Genomic DNA, 20437 nt, shown 5'->3' on the forward strand with positions numbered 1-20437 from the left:
AAAGAGCAGCAATGCTAACTGTCGACAAGCTGACCCCTGTGGAGATTAGCAACAACTGGTCAAATATTTAACTATTTATGTACAAGCCATCTTGAAGTGAAAAAACAGGTTAGGGAAAAAGCTCGAGTGGATGGTAAGAAGTGCTTTGGAGCTTGAGAACTAAACCATGCTACCGGCATATGAATAAATATAGATCCATAGGCTAGATTCAAAGACTGTCAAAAAATTTCAACTGAAAAATACTTCCTTCAAAAGGAGCAAAATAAATTGTTTCCATTTCCATAAGCAACAAAACATCATCAACCTACTGAGTAAAACCACATCCTCCATGCTAGCTGCCAAGTCTATGTTCTTGAAACAGAAGTTATTAAAGGCTCTATGAAAGTTTTTAAAATACTTACAATTTCAAAGCATTAAATGATTTTAGGCTGATTTCTAAAATGCAAATATTTTCCACAATGTTTGAATGGAATTGTTTGTACATTTTAAGGAATATATAGATCTCTGTTTCAATTAAGTGTGCTATTTGGCACACTCATTGCTATGTGACCACATAAGGCTGCCCAAGTTCCACTTCTAATAAATCAAGGATGATGCTAGCTGTAACAATGTGCGATAAGAGCTAAGCTACTTCAAGCAACTTTCAAAAAAACATTAAAGTATTTCAGTAATAAAAAGCTTAAAACACAACTCTAGTGGACTGGCAAATGCTGAAGCATCACAAAGACCTGGAACAGGGCAAAAAGAGCAAAGAATAGATGGAAGCTTTGGGCCTGTCTCGTGTCTCACTTAGAATAGCAGGAAAGACAGTTATTTTTACAGTAAATGTGCTGTGAAACTCAAGTCAGTCAGAAGACAAATGGGTCTTTTCCAACTAACAAACAGTCCAGCTGTTTTGTCCCCTTCAGGCATACGATAGATTTAACATAAAAGCCTTCAAGCTGGAAAACTGGGAAGGAAAACAGCCTTAGGGGTCCAAAAGAGCTGTATGAATTTTGCATTCTAAATTAGTAAGTAAATGGATTCAATCCATTAGCTGCAGCATCCTTTTTTTTCCAAAACACCTCGCACCCACAAGAACTTATTCAGCTCAGTTATCATTATTTTCACACTACTACAAGCATTTGACTTTTACTTATGCAAGCAGATTTAAAAAGCAATAAATGCAGCTCACAGAACATATGCTTGCAGTAACCTAGAATGGATATGGAACAGGTTCATTCCGTAACCTGAAACTCAAGTAAAATTTTGAAATGTAGAGGGAGTTTCACTTAAGAACTATCTTGTTATGTCATTTAAACAGTTAGCTTTTCTGAAATTAGAAAGACTACAATTCATGACAGATGCTGTAGACACCAGTATTTAGTAGATCTTCTAATACACTATGACAGGCTACTGAAAAACACCTACCTGGTGGAAATGCGGCTGAACACAGCATTAAAGTTATTGCAGCTAAGAGAAAAAAGAACCCCAGAGGCAGAATTTCGTAGTTCAGCTGCGTGCTGGTTCCCTTCACGGTAAGTGTGGATGAAGTGGCAGATTTCTGGCAGCAACTGTTTTACCAGCATAGTCTCATCTAGTCGCATGGTATCCTTTGGTTGCTAAAAATAAACATTCAGTACTTCATGAAATTCCATTTTGTAGGTTTGGAGACAAAAAAAAAAAAAAGGAGCATCTGCCACTAGTAGGCACCGGACCTGAATCTGAACTTCTAATTCTGCCTGCAGGCTACCACTGACCATAGTGTAAGTATCTACACAGAAAAGGCTTCTTCCGATTTGAACAATAACCCATACCACTCAAACCATCTTACATTTTCAGTTAAGTCTCCAAAACATGTAGGACACCAAGCTGATCAATGTATCAAGCAAAATTTCAAACTAGTTTTTGAAGTAAAACACATTTCTGTTTTGATGAATGCACCCTGTTGATCTGTGTGAAGTATTAGCAGTAGATCATTAACTGTCTCAGGTTTGAATGGCAGTTGAAAGGGCAAAGACCCACCCTCACTTCTCTTTTGGGCAGTATTCTAACCACTGTATTTTGAAAGCAAATATTTTATATTTTAAAAAAAATGAACCGAAAAAGAGGTGCTTCTCCCTTGCTCTTGCCTGGGATTGCTCTAGATGAGGCAAAAATGGCTTAACTTTCCTGCAAAAGAAAAATCTAATTTTTGCCAGTTTGCACAGCATGAGACATAAGGAAACTATTTACGAAAGAATTCAAAGTGAAACTTTGCTCTACTAAGAGCAAGTTTTAACAGAAGGGTCAGCATTAAAGCTTGCTAAAATTCTACCAACGAATTTACCATAGGGAATTGGGAAGTTTTAGAGACTCCCACTTAGTTGACCTGAGTCCTGTTGCCATGAGAACTTGATGAAACATTGAGCAAGAACAGCGAGCAAGAAATACGTCTGAAGATATCACAGAACACAACGCTCTTTGTATAGAACTTTGGCTCAGTCTCATTAAACATATACTGGCTTAACTTGCTCTCATTTGAATTGACAAAGCAAGAAATATTCAGCACAATTTTAGGCTGTTCAAATATCACTACCTATCAGGAAAAAATCACTAACATTTTAAACTACATGCATGTAAGAAATATTTTAAAAGAATTAATTTCTGAAGTTAAAACAGTTGTTTTGACTCACAGAATCAAAGACCCAAGACATACCAAAAAAAGTATCTACCTCAGCTGTAAAAGATGACATTTATTCTGGAAGATGTATTTACCTGGATCGTTTGTGAATTTAGAAGAAGCCACAATTATTCAGACTGTTTTAGTACTGCAATATAAGATAGGCCGCTTGACAAATCTAACCATAATAAGGTCATTACCTTATAAAGAAAGAACCTTCAAAAACTGTTGCAGGGAAACAGCAAAGAGCTTAGATGATTTCATGACATTCATCCAGGAATACAGCTTTAAAAAAAAAATTCCTTTCTTGTTAAAGGAATAAACCATTGCAAATTTTGCTCACAGTGAAGTTTGGCTTTGCAATTATACAGTTTAGCACAATAAGTTGTACAACTGTTTACATCCCAGAGGTAATAGCAAACTGCCTTGCAGCACAGCTCTGACTGGAAACCTCAGGACTGGACTCCCAGTGGAAGTTTCGACATGGTTAACTAATGTAATCTAGGAAACACCTGCAAAAGTAATCTTTAGAATAGTGATAGCAAAGTTTCTGCTGTATATACAAGTACGTGAAAAAACTACTTGACCAAATGAAAGTTTTTAAGAAATTTAAAGAAGAATCAACACTGTATGCAGAAAACTTACTCGCATAAAACAAAATACTTGTACTGAATTATCTGCTACTACTAACATGATTTACTATCCCATTATTTTTAATTTTAAATTAAGGGATGAAAATGTTTTCATGCATCTATTAAAAAAATACTGAGCAGAATATGCCACAAGCGTTCAAAGCTTATAAAAACCTAGCGAAGCTTCATAACCACATCTAATTCTTCATTTCGGTTTGTGTCTTCCCTTACTCCAGGTTCACACATGTCTCTGAGAACAGCTGTCTGCAACATTTTCAGAAATTATTAAATGAAAACCACTATTTATAACTCCCCAAATTAGCTGAGTGGTGGAAAGGACAAATTCAAAAATTTAATTGAATCTATTTAGCTGAAAAAAAATCACTAATTTTAGGCAAGGAAAAAGCATCCCACAGATCCTTAATTTATCAAGTATATCAACTACTTGCATTTATAGGAAGTCTGAGTATTTTTTAGACTGCAATAATCCTACTTTGCTCTAAATCAGAGGAGTTTTAATTTTAGTATCAGTAATAATAGATACACAAGCATTTGACTTGTACTCTTTAACTCATTGATTCCAACTTAGCAATTGCTTATGCAAGCCTACTCACCCCTGCCAGACATTTTTCCAGTGTATCCAAGATAATCAGCTGAGATAGATATAAATTCTTTTCAGCAGTTTCTCCAAATATTCTCTAGAAGTAGAAAGGATATAGAAGTAGAAAGAAATTTGACTTGTAACACATTAAAGTAATGCAACAAAGTGGCACAATAAGTTATAGCTCATCTACTGCTCTGGTTTTGAGTTTAGAAATAAAGCCAGGAAAAATTAGACTGAAATAGGAATTAAAACGTATTGTTGAAGAAATACCTTTGTCCAGTCTGCGATGCCAAATCTAAAAAGGAACAAACAGTTACCGCAAAGCAAGACTGGAGGTATACTGCAGCCCCTTACCTTCATCAGGCCTATAATTTATTCAGAAATGAAGGTTATACCTTTTCAGGAACTATTTTGGTAACAATTACTGCTGACTCTTTTCCAATTCTGTACTTCTCTGCAACATCTTAATAGAACTGATGTCACAACAAATCTATACCAACAAGCTTATTAAGAGTGTTGCAAAATTTAGCACAGACCACAGGAAGAAGCACACGAGACCCTCCAAAAAGATGCCACACTTCAGGTACAGGTCGAAGGCAGAATTCTACCGGGTGTTTAAGCTAGCACCCAATTTTTCTGCCAACAATAGTGACTAGTTCCAGCAATATTAAGACAGCAAAATAAAGCAGAAAAGATTTAGCTAAAAATACATTGGTACTACTGCCTATGCATAGAATACAGGTAGAAGCCACCCAAAGGAAGTTATATTTTAAACCACAAGAGGTTAGCTCAACTAAGTTTCAGCAGAATGCAAACCCCCCCAACTTTTTTCTAAATGTAAGACCATTATGGCAGTCTATTGGTCTGGTTTGTTTCAGCTATAGAAATCCTTCAAAAATACTGCTAATTCATAGGGTAGCTCAGTCCATCAAACAAAAAACGTTAAGTCTTGCTCCTCAGTGCAAAGCAAAGGTTGAGGTTTTTTTATAGCCGTTTTTAGCTAGGTCCTTCCTGTCAAAATATATACATCATATATAGAAACTTAACTGTATAGTTTTCTCATTTATCAGACAACCATCTTACACATCAGCACATTCCTTCACGCCTATGGAGTTTAATTAAAACAAATTCTCTCTCAAAAGGGATTACAGGTAGCTTCAAGCAGCCTAAAATCCCTAGCAGTAGGGCAACCTATTTCCCAATTTTATCGATCCTTTGTAGCATTTTAGCCGATGCACAGCTCTATAAAACTGATGTCCAAAAAAGCCCACTGCAAACTGTCTTATTAAAACCATAAAAAAGCACTGCCAGAGTGTGTCTAGTTCAGTTACCTGCTTGTGGAGATTCCACATGATCACAAATCACATGGCTTCAAAACTCAATTAACTAAACTTTTCTCATGACAAATCCAAAACCAGACCTTCGGGCGGGGGGGGGAGGAAATCAAACTGCATCTTTCTCCTCATTAAGGGTTCGTAAACTTTCCATTTACCCAACTTGATGGTAACAGTTATTTCTCTAGAGTCAACAAACTATGGACATCCACAGTAATTTTTTTTTCTTTCTAGGTTTCTCTTCTCTTTTGTTCCACTGAGATCTATTTTAAAAGACCGGTTTAGTGATGCTGCGAAGTTAAATATTTTGATGGATATCCAGAATCATTTTATGGTTCCCTTGGAGGCAGAAAACAAAAGCAGTATGCAGAAGGAAACCATCTACGAAGACACATGGCTTTAAAGATTTCTCTTTGGGAACTTGTAGAAAAATCACCTGAATTTCATCCCTTCATACCAATGTACTGCCCTCAAGTATCAACTTTAAGTGGTTTAATGAGAGGCTGTGATCTCTATCAAAGAGTAAATAGAAGAGATGCATATCACACCCACACATTTTTCATTCACTTTTCTTACTGAGCAGTGAGGCATCCCTTTGGAGGTGTGACTCTACAGTGGCAGTATTAGACAACAGATTTTTTTCAAAGATTTTCTTCTTGCAAGGTTGACTGAAATTCTTCTGGTTGTTAAAATATATATATTTTATACACACACAGACAAAAGCTAAAATAACCCAACAGCCTGGAAAATTCAAATAGCCTAAGTTTTAAACCCTTTTCCCTTCTTTTTCCTTCTTCCTTTCCCAAAATGATTCCTGGCAGGTCATGCTCTGGCAGGACAGATGAGGGGAAAAAGAAACCTCCTAGTGCTGCTCAGCAGCTCCTTCGTCCTCCTCTACAGACTTTGCTAGCACTGCTTCCCTAGCTAACTGAAGCACCCTTTCCATGTGACGGAAAACATCCTCCCCCACCTTCTAACAAGTAGCACATTCTCCTGGTATCTAACATTGCTTGGAGACCCAATGCAGTATTAGGTACCTTTATGTACCCGCTCCTTAGCTAGCCACATACCTTCCCAGCCTCAGACTATTCCCATGACTAACAGAAGATTCCCCTTAATCACCACCTTCCCTTAGATTTCTCTGCCACCACCATCTTGTTGCCCTTATATGCAACACAGCTCAGTGCTGTTGGTAAACTTTAGCACATGAGGATGAAAAGAAAAAATTAAGTGTAAAAGGCAAGCAACAATTTGACTTGATTGCCGGTGACTCTCTGCAGATTGTATAATATGAATAAATAACAACCATTTTTAAAAATCACCCAACAATCCAAAGTTAGAAAACTTACCATGTTATTAACATTTTTTAAGATATTAGTGAGACCACTGATGACCAGGGAAAACTTGTACTTGGAAATGTTTATGAGACATTCCTTGTTGTGCTCCGTACTGACTTTGGTGTGCGTGTTCTGCTGGCTAGCCTTTATTGGAAGCTAAAAAGAGAGATAAGCATTATAAGTTTTTTTTAAATTGAAAGTTACATCTTTAAAGATGGGTTAAAAAACTTTGAGACACCAGAAACAACCTTGGAAAATATTGTACAACAGACAACTACAAACACATTATTTCATTTTCTCTACGTTCACCTTTCTCTTAGTTATCTATAAAACAAAATGCTGAAGTTCACCTATTCCTTTTTCTGAATTGAAACTAAACCTCTGTTTTGTGATAAATTTTGTACAAACCAAATGTCAAAGCAATCAAAAGGAGCAGAAAAATGTAAGGCAGAATTCTGAGAAGAAATGTTTCTTTATTTCAAAAATTGGCTCATTAAATACCAAAAACCTTCACAAGGCTAATACCTGCAAGAAATAAACTGCAGCTTGAAACCTGAGGGGATGTAAAATAACAGTAGCTCACAAAGCAGGTAGGTTGGAAGGTGGTAACAGTGGTTTCATGCGAGCCCTCTACTTCGCAGGACAGAACTGACCAAGAGGTACAACCAAGTCCCAGGAGGAACAACCACCGAGAGCCTCTGCAGGTCTTAAGGACTTGGGTTACTTAGGGGTCCCTGTACAGATACACCCCACCGCTAGCCAGGTGATGAAGTCTCAGCCTCAAACATGCTTCAAGCACTTGCAAGACAAACACGACTTGTGACCCCACGTTACCTACCCTGGCTCAACATCCAGTGGTAAAAACTCTACTTGAAATGCATCTTTTCCAGGAAGGAAAAGATCCAGAGTAACTGCACAAACCCGAGATGTTTCTCCTACTGTGTGAACACTAGGCACTTTGTTTTATGCTGTACCCAAATTCTTCAAGGGTCACAAACGAGTCACTTCCCAAGCACGCACTCACTTCCCCTGCACGCTCCTCACTGGAGTCAGCTCGCTACAAACCACTACGAGAAAATGTGGGAAGCAATTCTTTGGAAAAATTCATTTTACTGAGGATTTATATTTTTTGAAAGGAAACAAATGTGGGAACAAAAAAAGGAATCAGTATTATCACCTCTTCTTACAATTCACATGTGCCATCTGTATTTTCAAGCATGACCTAGGAATTCACTAGCTATAGAAACTTTAATTGCTACTGTAAGTTTTAACCGATTTTTACTAGAATTCTCAATAAATGCATATTCTGAAAGACACTGATAGCTCAAAGTAAACGCCACAATGTAATACTTTGCATTAGGAACAGTATCTTTAAAAAAGAGAGAAAGAAAAAATAATTTCAGAGAGGTTAAAAGAAGGATTCCAAGGAATTACAATCAGCTTTACAGCTGCAAAATGCTTGAAGAGCAACCTTCCAGGTTAGGGGCCTCTACAGACTTGGTGAGGGTACCTTCCATACTGTCATCCAGTTAAACTGCTGTCAGCAGTCATGAACATCTCTGCCAACCAGTTAACATTACTATCTTTCTTGATCAAAGCTTAAAGGCCCATATTTAAAATGCTAGGTGAGTTGTATTACATGGAATATTTCTTTCAACGGTTTTGACTGCATCATTAAATGCAGTCTACTTAAAATTAACATCTTCCATTTGTAGGGAAATGGGCCTCTTTAATATAGTATCTAGTTTTTATGCCCAAGTGTAATTTCCTCTCCATACGAACTATGGTTTGGTTTGGGTTAAGTGTCATTTCTTTTGATACCACAGGCTGGGATCACAATGGAAATTGACTGTTTTTTCCTAAGAGCATGGACGACTCAATTTTTAAAAGTGACTGAACTGCCATTCTAGATCACACCAAAGACCCAACAGCAACAGAAAGGTCCATGAGGAGTGCTTGCTTTCAATTCAGACAGTGGCTTAGGGATCTCTGGCACCAAATGTTACATCCAGGGAACCACACTAAGGGACTACCCCTCCATAAAAAGGTCTGATGCTTTTTGCCTGCCCAACCTCCTACAGCAACAAGTTCCATCGGGCAATCAAGGTAATTTCCATTTCATTTTGTAATTCTCTTGCAAGTCTTCAGATTGTAATGATTTAAAACAGAGTGATGCATTTCAATGTGCTCATTTTAAAACTGGAAAAAGCAAAACAAACAGCATTTATGACTCAAGCTTTGTTTTCATTGTTGGATGTTACTTTTACAATACATTTCGGAAGTCATTAGTGGAAGATAGATACATTTAATTTAGAATTTCACCATCACTAGTCCTTTTTATTTCAATTTTCACATCTCTGTGCTGACAGCAGCAGAAAAGCTCAATACCACTGAGTGATAAAACACTTCAGAAGTGCCTCTCAAAGAAATTGTATCATAGATCTAGTTCTGTATGGGTCCATGCTATAGAAACATTGTATTACACACTTTTGGAGCTTCTGGCCACTGCAACAAGGTCACCTAGAAGTAAAACTGCTTTTTTATACTACCATTTAAAATAGGAAACTACATAAAAAGGAAATATTAGCACTGTTTGGGGTTTTTTTATTTCTCAGCTATTTCCTTTGTGCACTCGGACAACCTGGAGCATTATATGTCTCCCTAATGGAACGCAACGCCAGTGCTCAGTGACCAAAACCAAACTATTTAACTTCTATACAAATGTTCATTAATCTAAACATTACAAGAGAAAAAGGAGGAAGAAAAAAAAAAAGAAAAAAGTTGACATTTACTTTCATTGCCTTTCATTTTATTTTAGAAAAAGAGACCGACACAAATGGTTTCCTGTATAGTTTTTATTTGAATTAGAATCAGAAATTAAAGCACAAAGCTAAAATACAACTGGAGCTTCAAACTATTAACACATGCACCATTTTCAACGCATCCCCGTTTAGCAAAGGGATAGCCCACTATAATTCAGCTATTTTCACCATTGAAATAGTAAGCAGCAGTCAACAACCTTCTAACTACAATGGTACACATGGAACCCACACTGAGGCATGCTGCTATATACCCTCTCTCTCTAATCCAGTTTGACTAAGTCTCATTAAGGCATGAAGCAAGCTACAGAGGACAGGGAACTATGGCATTTTGGTCTATAATTTGCCTTATTTTATGCACTGGACAAAGATAAGTAGATGAAATCTGGAATCTTTCCAACCATCAAATTTTAAATCTTTTAAGATCAATTTAAAAAAAGAACATTGCCGCAAAAGACAAGGAAAAGCCATTAAGCAGCTGAGCCTGACAGTTGCGATAATAAAGTAAAAGACCCAGTGTATCCTGAATTCAGGAGACAAGTCACCTTGTATATCAGGTATCACTGAAACAACTAGAAAAGCAAATCTGTAAGATGAAGAATCAAAGTATCTACCAGCTTACACCAGCGATGCAAGCTCCCTAGTTGCTAAAACACATTTTTTGACTACATACACAGCTTAAGTCAAGCTTTGTTTCTAGAAATGCATTTATGACTTCAATTTCTTACTTCAGTTCCTGGGAAGGTTATGGAACTGGTCGTCCTCAGGGCCATGACAAGTCAAATGAAACACATGATTGAGAAAAGCCAACATGGCTTCACTAAAGGCAGATCGTCCTTGACAAACCTGGTCACCTTCTACAACAAAGTGACTTGCCTGGTTGACATGCGGCGGGCAGTGGACATTGTCTACCTGGACTTCTCCGAGGCTTTTGATACAGTTCCCCACGGCCTCCTCCCAGAGAAATGAATGTGTTATGGCCTAGACAAGTGGTCTGTGCAGTGGGTGGGGAACTAGCTGACAGGCTGCACCCAAAGGGTGGTGGTAAATAGCTCCTTTTCCAAACTGGCAACCCATCACTAGTGGGGTCCCCCAGGGATCAATATTGGGCCAATGTTATTCAACATCTTCATAAGTGATCTGGATAATGGGATCAAGTGTAGCCTGATGAACTTTGCAGATGACACCAAGTTGAGTGGGGAAGTAGACACTCCGGAAGGGAGAGCTGCTCTGCAGGGAGATCTGGATAGGCTGGAAGAGCAGGCCAGCAAGAACCTTATGAAGTTCAACAAGGACAAGTGCAAGGTCTTGCACCTGGGAAAACATAATCCAGGAGTGCAGCACAGACAGGGATCCACCTGGCTGGAGAGCAGCTCTGTGGAAAGGGACCTGGGGGTCCTGGTGGACAGAAAGCTCAACATGAGCGAACAGTGGCTGCTGTGGCTAAGGCGGCCAACAGGATGCTGGGTTGCATCAAAAAGGGCATCACCAGCAGAGAGAAAGAAGTTATTATCCCGCTCTACTCAGCACTTGTCAGGCCACACCTGGAAGCACTGTGTGCAGTTCTGGTCCCCGCTATACAAAAAGGATGTGGACAGGCTGGAAGGGGTCCAGAGAAGGACCACCAAGATGATCAAAGGACTGGGAAGCTGCCATACGAAGCTAGGCTCGTTCAGCCTTCAGAAAAGGAGGCTCAGAGGGGATCTCATCCCCATGTACCAGTACTTAAAGGGTAGCTACAAAGAAGATGGAGACTCCCTTTTTACAGGGAGTCACATGGAGAGGACAAGGGGGAATGGACACAAGTTGCTCTTGGGGAGATTCCAACTGGACACCAGAGGGATATTTTTCACAGTGAGGACAGTCACCATTGGAATAATCTCCTCAGGGAAGTGGTTGACTCTGCCACATTGGACACTTTCAAGAGTCATCTGGACAGGGTGCTGGGCCGTCTTGTCTAGACTCTGCTCTTCTAGAAAGGTTGGACTAGCTCTGAGGTCTCTTCCAACCTGTGATTCTGTGAATTTAAGAAGCCCTGCTGACCTATCCACAGCTTCTCCCAAATCTGCTACTGATAAAATACCAAAACTGAACCATTCTCACAAAGTTCACTAAATGCAAAGAGATAACAAAGCACTATAAGTAGGAGAAAAAGCAAAACAGATCATATATTATTTTCTTTACATTTCCAAAAGGCATACAACAACAGACAAACCTTCAAAATAGAGATCTGAATCTCATAACCTCAAGAAGAGAGGATCGTTAAGACTAATCCAACTGAATTAGTGCCTGTTAAAGGATATTTATTTTTTTAAATCAATATTTATTACCCAAAAGATGTAAATTCCTCTCTCAACTTGCCAAATTAAATTCTTCCATCTGCATGAAAATCACTATTATTAAAAAGAAATATAATTTAAGGAAAAAATATGACTAGGCCAACTCACAGATACACAGAATCATAGCACATAATCAGCTGCTAGCACCTCAGTGCCAGGGAAGGTTATGGAGCAGATCATCTTGAGTGCCATCACACAGCATGTACAGGACAACTAGGTGATGAGACCCAGCCAGCATGGGCTAATGAAATGCAGGTCCTCCTTGACTAACCTGATCTCCTCCCATGACAAGGTGACCCACTTAGTAGATGAGGGGAAAGGTTGTGGATGTTGTCTACCTGGACTTCAGCAAAGCTTTTGACACTGTCTCCCACAGCATTCTCCTGGAGAAACTGGTTCCTTGTGGCTTGGACAGGCATATTCTCCCCTGGGTGTTGATCTACTTGAGGGTGGGAAGGCTCTGCAGAGGGATCTGGACAGACTGGATTGATGAGCTGAGGTTCAACAAGGCCAAGTGTTGGGTCCTGCACTTGGGTGACAACAACCCCAGGCAACGCCACAGGCTTGGGGAGGAGTAGCCCAGTGGAAAAGGCCCTGGGGGTGCTGGCTGACAGCAGGCTGAGCATGAGCCAACAGTGTGCCCAGGTGGCCCAGAAGGCCAACAGCATCCTGGGTTGTATCAGCACTGGTGTGGCCAGCAGGAGCAGGGCAGGGATGGGGCCCCTGTGCTTGGCACTGGTGAGGCCCCACCTCAAATACCGTGTTCCATTTTGGGCCCCTCAGGACAAGAAGGACATTGAGGTGCTGGAGCGTGTCCAGAGGAGGGCAATGAAGCTGGTGAAGAGTCTGGAGGACAAGTGTGCTGGGGAGCGGCTGAGGGAGCTGGGGGGGTTTAGCCTGGAGAAGAGAAGGCTGAGGGGAGACATTATCGCTCTCTACAACTACCTGAAAGGAGGTTGTAGTGAGGTGAGTGTTGGTCTCTTCTCCCAAGTAACAAGCGATAGGACAAGAGGAAACAGCCTCAAGTTGCACCAGGGGAGGTTTAGATTGGATATTAGGAAACATTTCGTCACTGAAAGGGTTGTCAAGCTCTGGAACAGGCTACTCATGGAAGTGGTTGAGCCACCACCCCTGGAGGTATTTAAAGGACGTGTAGATGTGGCGCTCAGGGACACGGTTTAGTGGTGGACTTGGCAGTGTTGGGTTAATGGTTGAAGATCTTAAGGGTCTTTTCCAACCTAAATGGTTCTCTGATCTTAGAAAATAATACCAAAACAGCGCTTCAAAAGCTTTTTCAACACAAGTTTGGCATCTGAAAAATTACTGTCCCTAAGCATTAATAAGGCATACATTATTAACCATTCTACAATGGTGTCTGGCAGCCAGAACTTCTCTGGTCAATTTTCTGTCTACAGTGATATCCCAGTGGTCTGTAATCCTGCTGAAGAGAGAAAAGGCAAAGGTTGTCCTATGTCTAATCACTCTTACCTATCTGTTTCTGGAGATAAAAGCATTTCAGTCTCTTCGGACTTGTGAGACAACATCTTTGCCATTTTAAAATTAAAAAAAGAAAAAAAGAAAAAAGGCAAGTACTAGGCTGTTCCAGAGGAAAAAAGAAAAAAGAATTAATGTGCATTCTTAACAAGATCTTTACAGTCAAATTACAAAAACTGGCTTTGAAACTTTAAAGTAAGTGCTACTACAGAATTGCAAAGCTGTTTAAAAAGCAAAAAGCATTGTGGTATCTGATAGCATGCGAGACTGTCATATCTTTGGAAGTGGCCTCAGTTTAGAGACTGATGTGCTTTTATCCAAAAATGTTCAGTTAAGGAATCCTTCTTTGATCATAGATGTTAATAACTGAGAAAAATGGGGGGCTGTTTTCCATGTCTGTAGAAGAGATGAGCACCTGTTTCAGGTATCCTCTCGTCTGATGCAATAAGGTACAATCTATTGCTAAATGTACATGGACATTGATATCAAACTAACAACACTAATAGGCTTGAACATCTGGAAGATATTCCACTCAGGCTGTTGAGAAAGGCTAACATTAAGCCATGGATTTTTCTTTATCACCTCTAATTAATGAATACAAAGTTTAATCAGCTCTATTTAGTAAAAGACTATTTAAATTTCTTATTTTGAGAGGTAATGGAGCAAGTGCAAGTGCTTTAGCACTTCAAACAAAGTCACTACTTCAACTTTTTTTTGTGTAAGATGCAATTTTGCAGAACATTAAGGATTCAAATCTGACAGATAAACCTTGTTTGCCACAGGATTCAGAATGACTGCTGTTGAAATCACTATCCTGACAAACCTCTTAACATAGACAGCAGTCACTACCCAACCATGCACAGGTACTCCGCAATCCAGCACTTCCAAGATTCAACCTCCCAGTGGTGGCAGACTGCAGAGCCCTCTCACTGCCTCCACCCACCTCCACCTCATGAAAGGCACCAAGGTCAAAATCACCTTTGGGGAAGGGAAGGTGGGAGAACATTCCAGGGGATTCACCTCAGGGAAGGAAATTCTCTGCTTGTCTCTAATGGGCTCATCACTTTCAGTAAACAGCTGGAGATGCCTGAATGCATCTGAGCCGTGTGCCTTTCATTCAGATTCAGGAGAAGGTAACAAACATAACATCGAGGAAATAAAAATCCCTAGTGCTATGCTTAAGAGCATAGAAATCTACGTAGCTTTTCCCTTTCAAGTAATTTCTCAGAACTTCTTCAGTAGACTGTAACACGCAGATGTACTGGTGAGAGACAGAAAATATACACAGCACCACTCTTTCCTCAGCATCAGTACTGTCAGAACCAGAAACAAATCTCTTTAAAAATCAACAGGCATCTTCCAACTATAAACACGCACTGCATTATCTTCTAAAGAGGCATTATTTAGTAAAAGAACCTCACAACTATGCCTTCAGAAGGACACAGAACTCTGAAAATATTTTATATAGGTCACTCTAAAACAAATATTATATTTTCAAAAGGTTAACTAAAAGTTGGTCCTGTATGGTCCTATATTTACCCATACTGTTAACACAAACTGCTGTGTCAAATAAGGAAGGATCATCGAATCACCTCGATGCTTTTCAGACACTCATTAATGGACTCAGGTAACATGTGTTGCACACAGGCCATTCCTTTATCTATTCTTTAGGATGCCATCTGTGTGCAGTATAGCACTCCGTTTTGAGATACATTACACACACTGTTTTAAAAAAATAAGATCAAAGCTGCTTCAGGTTTACGTTAGAGAAAGATGAAACAGCACACATTGTGCTTAAGAGCAGTGTTATAGTCTGTCTCAGTTCTCAGCTCCTGTGGAAATCTGTTTCAGACAGATTAGTTGTGGAAAGAAGTTCCATCTTCTGCACAGACCAGCCTTAGCTTACAGCAAAAGATACCATTTCACTTGGGGAGCACAGTCAGCAGAACTCCCATGAAATACTTTGAAATACATCTTATTTCTACTAGTAATTTCTTAACAAGCCAAGAAGGAAATGGAAAACACAAAGCTGGTACTTGCAGCCAGTGCTTTTTCAGGTCTCTGATCCTGTATAGATTTCAAATACTGCAGAGAGAATCAACAGGAGGAGGGAATATTTGCTTTAATTCAATGTCTCTTAATGAAAGTAAGAATGGAACATTACTGGAGCCTACTGGCTTCCAGTTTTTACAAAAGCTTTCTTAACTGAAAGCAAACATATCTCATAAACTGCAAATGGGGAGCCTAAACTATAATCCACATATTAAAGGGCTTCTTTCTTTAAAGCATATCATAAATCACTTAAGTCACCACAGGTTTATACAGGATTAATACCTTCTATTATATTTGATAGTTTTAAAACAGTCTAGATTTAAATGGTTTGGGCAGTAAGGCTCTTCTGACTATGCTTAGAACTATTTCACTACTGTACCAGCCTTCCCATGATTTCAGCTTGTAAGACATTTAAAAATACTACAAAACTAGAGTACATAAAATGTTAAGTGACCGTTTCCATAGGAAAAAAAGATAATTTTATTTTACAAAGACCTGATTATGCCTGAAATCACAGAGAATTTTACTAAAGCATAGCCTAGCCTCTTTGTGCTACTGCAGCCTAATTCTATCCCAATCACTGAAAGTTTCAAAAAATATAATAACTAGCACTACATACAAAATCAGTCAAGAGGTTTCCTGTGTGCTATGTAAGAAATGTGATCTAGCCTCGCATGTACCATCAACAGCTTCTTTCTGCACCAGCTGAAACCTTCACGCAGTCTTGAAGGGTAGCTCAAAGAAGAGTGCACTGCAGCAGTTGTAGTCTCCGAAGTGAGCACAGCTGGGCAAGGCTGGCAGAATATTGGAAAAATTTATTCAGTGAGCCAGCCATTAGTTAATTCATAAAACTATGCTTGCCAGTCATTTTAGGCTCACAGAATTGTACACACAAAAGCAGATTTTGGTTAAAGCAGCATTTATAACAATAAACAAGAGTAGACAAGAACAGACTGGTTTGCACTGATTTTTCTTGTTTTCAATACAGATTAGCATTCTCTCAGTTTGTTGTTTCTTCTGTCTTAAAATGAATTCAAGCACTTAGCAAATGAATGAAAAGCCTGTCTACATCTATAAATTTTGGTGAAAGATGGTTATATTTTCCTCCTTTGTAAAGGAAAGAAGAAACCTTGAAAAATGTTGTCTTCTCCCACACAGAAGAAAAAAAAAAAACCCAAACTAAACAACCCACAACAAACATGAGCTCTCCTTTCATATTCAAACATGCTGATGATATAATAAGTAGAGGCTCCCTCCATGCTGAATCAAGAGGTCCCGCATTGAGAAGGGCAGACATAGCACGCAAAAACTCAAAAATGCACTATCACCACTAAAATAACGTGCATATATTCAGCATATTTTATAAAGTATGAACTTCATGCTCAAATGAGCAGCCTAAAATGTAACAGGTAGATAAGTGAATAACCACAACTACCCAATAAAGTCACAAACCTAGGGAGGTACAAGTAGTGCATAAATATCACAATGCAATTAGTAGTAGCGATGGTGTCACAATAAACAGGCATTTGGGTATTCACTCAAGAACAGTCACCCCTCCATCATGAAGATCACTGTCAGAGTAGGCAAGGCAGAGGAAACAATGTATTAAAAGCAAACAAACAAAATTAAGAACCCCGACTTGAAATTAATAAATGAGAGAGAAGACTTCTCACAAAAAAGTAGAGATTAATGTTTCATTCTTGCTTCACTGCTTCATTCACTTGATACAATATTTTTTAAAAACTGCACTGCTTTAAACAAAAATATGCAGCAAACTAATCAAAATTTTGTAAATAGCACCTATCATGCGAGCTACACTAAGACTACAACAGAGAAGACGGTATTTGATGTATATTGTCCCTGCAACTCCAATATTTTAGCATCTCAAAAATCAGAACAGCTTTCTTCCTATGAGGAGAGGATTCCTCCCATACACCTATCTGTAACTATCCCATAAAACGTATCGAAAAATAATTCTTTCTAAAAAGCTGAAGCTCTTAACTCCTAACAGATGTTGGCAAGCCCAATTCCACAATATACATAACAAAGCAAACGACAAAGCCTAGGGCCTTTTAACACCAGTACACAAAGAAACATTTTCTTGCATTACTGGGAGCATAATCAGTACCATGCTTTTTAAGCTTATGGAAAATATGATCTATGACTCAAGATAAGGGGTGGGGGGATAAGTTAAGTATGCAAATATGCCAAAGATGCATTAGAAAAATCTGCATCATTTTAATGTCAGAAGACAAAGATTAATTCTTCATTTTTAAAATAAACTCCATTTACAGCAGCTTTAATAGAAATGTAAAAAGGAACAGATTATTTTTATTCAACCAGGCCAATCTTTCTGCAGGTTGATAAAACTAAAGCATCACTGAGAGGCACATATGATTTTAAGGCAGGTGAACAAAACTCCATGTATAGAACCAGCTTAATGTTTCGGATAGAGGTTACACTGAACAGGGTCTCGCAGAGCTGTGTTTCATGTGACACAAAAGCTGCACTCACAGTATAGCAAAATGATGCAGACAACAGAGAAACTGCTCTTTCAGCCTAAACTGAGCTCCCACTTACACATAAGGAAAGCATCTTTTGAGTAGAAATGCAGAGTCTAAGCACTAAGCTTAGCCCCACTGAGAAAGTCATGCCACCTAATCCCAGTAAGCAGTTTCTGCATGTGGATCAGAGAAATACAAAGTCCAAGGCCAACAAATCCCTCTTCCTTCCATTCAGAAAATCCTTCTCCTAAACTACTAGCGCTGACTGTTGCAGAGAGAAGTAAATATGTATCACAGTAACAACACTGGCTAGAAAACCCTTTTCATTCCACACAACTGTGCTCCCAGGGATGTGGATGAAATTTCCCAATGACATCCACCGTTATGCTATGGGGAACAAGGTAGAATTCATGCTGAGCAGTTTCACGTAGTCCTCCTTAAACTCATCCCTGAGGCTTTACCTCCTTTCTGATGAACGAGACGATGTAAAGCGGAGAAGTAAATTTCCCAGGAATGTCTACGAAAAGCAAACAGACTTTGGGAAGAGGTGGGGGAGCAGAAGCGAAGAGGAACCTCACCGCCCCGCTCCCTGCACAGAACTGATACGCCACCGCATCTCGAGCGGACTGGCACAGGGGAGGCCGCTCCACCGCCGGGACCGGGGTCCCCCCCTCCACAAATCGGTGGGAAGCGTCAGGTTGGCTGCAAGGGAGAAGAGGCCGGCAGGCAGCACCCGGCCCCACCCAGCCACCCTGCCCAGCACAATGAGCGCCTCCAGCCGCCGCCCCCCGGCCGGGGCCGAGCGGGGGGACCCGCCGATAAGCCGGGCGCTGGGGGGTGGCCCGGCTCCCTCGGCCCCCACCCCGGCACGGCCGAGGAAGCCCGCGGCAGGGGGAGAAGACAGGCGGCAGCGCTCCCACCCGCCACCTCCGCCCCGGGGAGCGGGGCGGCCTCTCCCCGCTGCTCGCCCCCTCCCCGCCCGCAGCGGCCCGCCGAGGCCCCTCACCCCCGGCGGCGGCCCGCCCCAGCCCTCCCCGCCCCGCCGGCACCCTCCCCCCCGCACCGGCCCCGGCCCAGCGCGGCGGGGACTGTCGCGCCGCCGCCCCCTCCTCACGGCCGCCCCCCCGCTACCTGCTCATCGAAGCGGTTCACCACGGCCTGCACCCACTCCACCGGCTTGTGGGCCGCCATGTCCCCCCCTCCGCCTGCCCGGCCAGGGAGGGGGGCGGATCCCCGCAGGGAGGGCGGCAGGAGAGGCGCCGGGCGAGGGGAGGGTCTCCGTATCCCTGACGCGCTGCGGGGCCCTCAGCTCCCCTCAGCCATCAGCGCCCAGGGCCCGCCATGACACCACACCGGAAGCGGGAGCCCAGGCCGCCCCCGCCCGCCCGAGCAGCACCAGCAGCAGAGCCGCGGCCGCCGCGCCAGGGGGAGCGCCGAGACTCGGGCGGCGGCGGGCGGCGCCTGCGCGGCCGCGGGGACGCAACGCGCCTGCGGGGCCGGGGCCGGGGCCGCGCTGCGCCTGCGCGCTCCGCGCCCCCGCCCTGCGCCTGCGCCCCGTCCTTCCCCGCCTCTCTCCGCCCTGCCCGGTGTGTGGAGGCGAAGCGGGGGGCGCACCGGTCCCTTGCGGCCCTTCCCCGGGCTTCGGCCCCGCGGGGCGGCAGCCGTTCCCCGGTACCCCCGGCGGGGCGAGGCCGAGTGCTGCCCGTACAGCCGGTGCCAGGAGCTGCCTGGAGCGGAACCCTCCGGCTGAGCCTCCGGGCCCCACACCGGTGCCGGGTCCGGTGGGTTTCAGGAGCTGCCTGAGCTACCGGCTGCCCCATGAGTAAAGCTAGAGAGGGCCTGAGTAGGTGGTTCGTCTCACAAAGAAGACAAAAGGTGTTTGCATGTGAGGCAAACTGGAAAGCTAGGAGGGGGGCAGTTTCCCTCTGGCCCTGCCGTGTGTAAATACTGTTGCTTACCCTGCAGAACCAGGGAGAGGGGCAAACACCCCTCACAAGTTCAAAAATACTGAAATAGTGTGAACTACTCTTCAAAACAGAAGGTTTAAAAGTCTCCCTTGAAATTATTCAGTAAATTATTGTAAACCAAATTTCTATCCCTTGACTGCAGATCATAAGAATGTTTCGCCCCTCCAGACTTGAGGCGTGCGTTGGTCTAAAGCTTCAGTAGGATTTTACCGGATGATTTATGCTTTCTCTTGGCAGAAAGACAAGGCAGTTGGCAGACGCTGACTTTATTCAAATCGCAGTGGCCATTTGAAAGCCACTGTGCTTGACAGATTATCTACAATTTTGATATTATATGCAGACTGGAATGTATAGACGCATTTTACCTTTTAAACAAAAATGGTTATTCTTTTTATAAATTGCTTTGTTTAATGGCTTCTGTTACATCTCAAGGCTTCACTGCAGACTCTAGCAGTAACTAAAAATGTGTAATGTAGCGCACAAAAATTCTTCCCCAGCCTGGTTATACCGTACCCAGCCAATTGCTTACTCTTTGTGACTCTCAAAAGTAGGATACACAGATAACAGACAAACAAGCATCCACTTCCAGTTTCCTTCTTAGGAATGTTAATTTGTTTTCCTCCTGGGTAGGCAGAAGCACAAAATAATGTCCTTTCATGCTAAAGCCAAGTTAAAATTCTGACAATATAAATAAAGATGCAACTTGAGGCAAGA

The 20437-nt window shown here is 41.6% G+C and overlaps 1 protein-coding gene across 4 annotated transcripts in view; it reads right to left on the minus strand.

Moving 5' to 3' along the window:
• Window positions 1-19210, minus strand: part of NF1 (neurofibromin 1) — a 107328-nt gene extending 88118 nt beyond the window's left edge. For 2 of the 4 annotated variants that reach the window (XM_064467980.1, XM_064467978.1), the window contains exons 1-4: window positions 18888-19210; window positions 6561-6704; window positions 3888-3971; window positions 1411-1601 (exon numbers count right to left, since the gene is read on the minus strand). In XM_064467980.1, the coding sequence (XP_064324050.1) occupies window positions 1411-1601; window positions 3888-3971; window positions 6561-6704; window positions 18888-18947 (479 nt within the window). In that variant the 5' untranslated portion in view covers window positions 18948-19210. The remainder of the gene's footprint in view (window positions 1-1410; window positions 1602-3887; window positions 3972-6560; window positions 6705-18887) is intronic. The other 2 variants (XM_064467981.1, XM_064467979.1) reach the window with 1 other exon arrangement.
• Window positions 19211-20437: the final 1227 nt, after the last annotated feature.

Source organism: Phalacrocorax carbo, chromosome 17 (genome assembly GCF_963921805.1).
Source record: "Phalacrocorax carbo chromosome 17, bPhaCar2.1, whole genome shotgun sequence".
NCBI classification, from domain to species: Eukaryota; Metazoa; Chordata; class Aves; order Suliformes; family Phalacrocoracidae; genus Phalacrocorax; species Phalacrocorax carbo.